General features: G+C 45.8%; 2 protein-coding genes across 2 annotated transcripts; one reads left to right on the top strand and one right to left on the bottom strand.

The window, feature by feature from the left end:
• Window positions 1-140: 140 nt before the first annotated feature.
• SARC_12859 (hypothetical protein) lies at window positions 141-2,463 on the top strand (the record flags this gene model as incomplete). Its single annotated transcript, XM_014293027.1, has 1 exon — window positions 141-2,463. A coding segment is annotated over one exon (1,089 nt), but the record flags the coding sequence as incomplete, so codon positions are not given.
• Window positions 2,464-2,828: 365 nt separating this feature from the next.
• SARC_12858 (hypothetical protein) lies at window positions 2,829-4,697 on the bottom strand (the record flags this gene model as incomplete). Its single annotated transcript, XM_014293026.1, has 2 exons — window positions 2,829-3,479; window positions 4,500-4,697. Coding segments are annotated over 2 exons (502 nt in total), but the record flags the coding sequence as incomplete, so codon positions are not given.
• Between the last annotated feature and the right edge of the window lie 236 nt (window positions 4,698-4,933).

The raw sequence follows: 4,933 nt of genomic DNA, 5'->3' as shown, positions 1-4,933 counted from the left end.
ATATATCGATTTTACATTTTTGGAAACAGTGATCAGCTTTTTTGTTGTTATCTAAAATGGGTTATATTCAACACGACTTGTACGTCGATAAAATTTTTCACCGCGGTGCTAATATATCCGATTTCATCTCACTTCACCAGAAGCTCGATTGGGCGAATGGTCACGGCACAACCTGCCCAAATGAATTAAAATCGATAGCATTGGCAGCTAATGAACCCGGCATGCAGAGTAGTAATGATACAACTCCCGTATTGATCAATGGTGTATACGCTGATGACAATGACTGGCATGCAGATGATTCCAAAGACCCTACACTAGCAACTGATAATCCAGATGATAGGGCCGAAATTACAATGCCTCCTTCCGATGTTCTGGCGCCTGCAACCGACCAGACCGGAGATCTGGGCGACCATGGGCTTGATAGTGACATAGCACCACAGTACGAGATAGATCAGATACTCACCTCTACAGCGCTACACACAGATAGTTCACAGCAGCAAATACATCAGTCCCATACCCACACAGAATCTCACGAATCATCTGGAGGGATCCTTCATGGGTCTCCTCATATAAGCACTACAGCTGGTACTGATACTGATACCCGTCACAACTCGTTAAATGCCTCAGACGATGGGACCGCGAATGCGTTTAATACTGTGCATGGCTCATTGCTATCATTTGACACCTCAACAGACAGCCAAATCATTCGGAACTCCTTCACCGCAACCCAATCGGTATTTCACGCTCAGGTGCATGCACAGGCCAACGCCCTCGCACAAGTAGTGTTACTGAAGCAAGTAAATTCTCACGTACCACAGGCTGCTCACACACCTGCCGCCTTGGGCAGCCCATCACAGACAGCTTTGTCTGTGGATAGCTCGTTAACGAGTGAGGGTTGGGGATTAGCTACTCACGACACTAGCGATTGTGACACAAATATGAACAAAAAGGCTGCAGCGGCCTCCTCCTTGCGCAATTCCGTAGCACTTTCGGAAACTCAGGATGCAAAGACAAAGGATAGAAAATTCAGGGCGAGGAAGAGGAAGCGTATAGTCCATCGGCAATACGCGAGGGATGGTCGAGATGAGGGGCGTGAGAATACTTTTTTCGGGTTAGCAACCGCGAGTGCTGTGAGAGTCTCCTGTAGTTGGGGCGGGTGCGACCAACAGCATGTGTACGATTGGAACAGGAATGGGTGTGACTCTCTCTTCCGGGAGCAAGGGAGCTGAACGGATTAGTGTTACGTGAACCATCATTTTAGTCCGTGTGGCTGCAGTTGGGGGTGTGGTTGGGCTAATGTAATCCACGCACGACGTCATCCAGTGTATGGCAAGATCGTTGGTGAGGACAGTTCTGAATCTATCTTGTCTGATGCCAGACTATGTTGTAGTCAATGGTGGCAGACGTTCCATAAACACGTGCGCAGGATACACAAATTGTGCGAAAGATATACATGCACTAAGACAGCAACCACTGAGTTCTACTTGTTACTCAATGCAGTTGTGCAATTCATCGAGATGGGTACACTACCGACCAGTGCTATTCGAGGAAAAAAATATTGGTTGCCCATTGACTACTCTCTCAACATCCATTACACTCATCAGCAGTCGCACAAGTATACTCCGAACAACATTGATTTTTACGCGATGATCTGCAATGCGTGGAGCGGTGAGAGTGATACTCATATCGTAGCGAAGTGTGCCTGTGAAGGCATATACATATTTGCAGATGAGCGTCGCCAGAGCTAAGGAGAAGAAAATATTGTACATACAGGTCTTTCGGCGAAAGGTAGTCTCTACCCAAGCTTCCTTGCTGTATTGTTTTGCACCAATATCGGGACCCGTTTTTAAGTGGTGACTCTCTTTTCTAGCTTGCATTTTACGACATGTTTGTCGAACATGACATTCAATGGCAGCGGTCACGCTGTGTACCCCTCTGAGCCGCACATACACTCTCCCGCACCAGAGCGTTCTATTGGATCGAAAATGGTGCAAGGAGTCGGCGACACATCATGGGCGGCGGTGCAATTGAATTGTATCATATCCGTTGTTCTCGTTCGATAGCTTGAGTATCTTCTCCAGTAGGGTTTCTTCGTCCAGATATCATGTTGGGTAGGCCGGCTCGCCGCCTTGAGCCCCTTCTCGTTAACCAACGGATAGAGCATTCTGGTCATGCCGAATAGACAGTGATGCTGGCTCTGCCTGATGAGTAGACGTTGCTGGCAATATTCGTCGAACATGATTTGATACACAGTTGTCCCCTACAATCAAATGGTATGCGCGCCGCCAAATACTTCTCGCGTTCACCACTTAGGGAGAAATTATAACGTTTTGAGGCGAGCTGCCCCATGGCTTGTAGATAGCGGGCGGGACCCAGACTGGTTGAATACCTTGAGCGATTCATGTGCGGTATGATCAAATTGCACAAAACTTTGACACCACAAATAAATTATTACAACACTGAAAGCCACGAGATGATAAACACTTTACGGGTGGCATTGAAGTGAGAGCGAGACAACGTTTCTGTATCCTCATTGATATGCAATCTCAGCTTGACAGTCTGTATGGCATCAGATACGAAGCATACTTATACACAGCGACGAACCTCTAGTATTTTGCTGTGTGCTTATTCAGACCGCCATTAGTGTAGAGGAAACTCCAGCCCCTTTCACTGATAAATCCTTCGCATTTTGTTTGGCCTCCTCCGATTACCACAGCTAGTTGCCAAGCACACTCTACGCATTCAACAATCAGACAACGCGAAACTTGTAATATTCACGGAAGCTAAACCAGAATAGATAGATGCAGATTTTGCGAGGCTCCTAAGGGGTCAGCGTACGATACAATCGTTTTATTTGCCGACAATAATAGATCTTAGGGCAAACGTTTTAGAGTACGTGTTATTCCTGCCTGAGCCTGAGGTAGCCACACTCCATTGGTCACTGGGGATAAGGTCCCTCGCAAAGTCGTATATATCAGTCATCCTCAGAGCTTCCGGGTGATAGTCACTAATACTGTTCTTCCTTGAGTGATTGTTGGCAAACTGTGGATGTGTGCAATGAGGTACCCACAGAAGTAGCTTTCAAATTTGAGAGTATCAAGTCCTCGATAGCACCGGACGTTCTTATCCTTGCCATCACCAAGAGACAGCTGTTCGTCTCGTGCCTTGTAGGTAATCATCCTGTATCACATAAGCGTTTCTCTGAAGTACATTCCTCGCCGCTTCTCATTAATAGCACGGTATTCCAGGCCCCGCAAATAGCTTTCTGCACCTTTTTAAAAACACCAGCGAATTCAAAAACTCTAGGAGTATCGGTTGTATCCGTGTTGTCTGCTGTGCTGCTGACTTTGAGCTGGGCATCGACCCGGATTTCGGGTTGGGTTAGATCCAAGTTTCGATCTGATTGTGCTTGCATATGCGGGTGTATGGTTTTCTGTGCAATTTGACCCAATTGCCCGTACTTGCTGCTGCCAAAGCCCCTGGAGTATCCGAATGGATCAACGGAAAGTGATAAACAACAGTTAACTCGAGACAAAAACCATGCGAAACACTCATTTTTTTTTTTGAATCGGGCAATGCTGGCCAAACTCTATAGGGTCACCAACGCGATTGAAGGATATCCAAACGAATGAACGATATCAACACGAAAAAGCTATACTCGCGAAAAAACTATACTCACGAAAAAAACCATACTCACGAAAAAACTAAACTATAGTACGACTAGTCCGCTACTCCCGGCACCCTGCGCTCTCTCCCATGTCACTGTCGATGACGGAAGTAAGGAGATATATGGAGACACAAGGCTCAAATCATACACGCTATGTACAGTGGCTGAGTAAGCGTTTCTGCCTGTGTATGTCTAAACGCAGACAAGACCATGCTAAGGTAGCTTATTTGGGCCTATTTCAGGAATATTGCTACGTACTGTACCATTTGTCAAGCATCATTTGAAATGGCACCTAGATCGAACATGGAATTCACATTCGTATCGACTGGCATTGCAGATGAAACTTGCGTGACCACAGAGGGTGCACATAGAGTTACGTTTTTTAGCACCTGATAAAATAAGTTACCTTTAACAGCACAGAGTTAGGGTTTCTAGCACATAATAAAATTAGTTACGTTTATTATGTATTGCACTGTGTCATTTCTATCAAATGCTGCGCAATTGTCATTATAAGTAACTCATTCTTCTAATGGTGCTTACCACCTACATAAGAGGGAACCTTCCAGATATAGTCTATCTATGAAGTTCAAATACACAGGAAGATCATGTATGTCACCTCGAATACTCGCAAGCCTATACAAACTACAAATCATTACGGGCCACATGCATAGACTGACGCAAAGAGAGTGCAAACACGACAGAAGCACCTTGCCATATTTTTAGGTGGATTGACTACCGTCATCACTACCTACATACTTATATATACACATACACATACATACACATCACTGTACGGAACAAAAGGATTTCGCGACCAATATGTCTCACATACCAAGCTCTGCCCATAGAATCGACCGCAACAGAATGGGTCCGCCCCGCACTGATATCGACTATCATCACATCGTCCGGCTGAAGGGTAGCTGGTTCATACGATCGTGCTGCGTTGTGCTGAGACTTGAACTTCTTGGCCGTCGGCGGCTCAAACTCATCGGCTACATCAAGATGGATCCAGATGATGTGATGAGGTGTTCTTAATTGAGCGCAGGAGGGGGATTGTAACAAACAAGTGCACGTATTTGGGGTATCGAATTGTGATTGACATGAATTCACGCATACTACTGCTGTCACCGCTACAGGTCTGATTGCCGACGCCTCCACAGAAACAAAACAGTAAAGCCGTACTCAGCCCCTGTTCCCATGTCTCTACTCATATTCTGATAACTACGCTGGAAACAAAACACTACTAACACCGTCACCACGAACCTT

This window comes from Sphaeroforma arctica (assembly GCF_001186125.1).
Source record: "Sphaeroforma arctica JP610 unplaced genomic scaffold supercont1.2657, whole genome shotgun sequence".
NCBI lineage: Eukaryota > Ichthyosporea > Ichthyophonida > Sphaeroforma > Sphaeroforma arctica.
The sequence above is the reverse complement of the archived record's forward strand: the minus strand, read 5'-3'. Positions and strand labels throughout refer to the sequence as shown.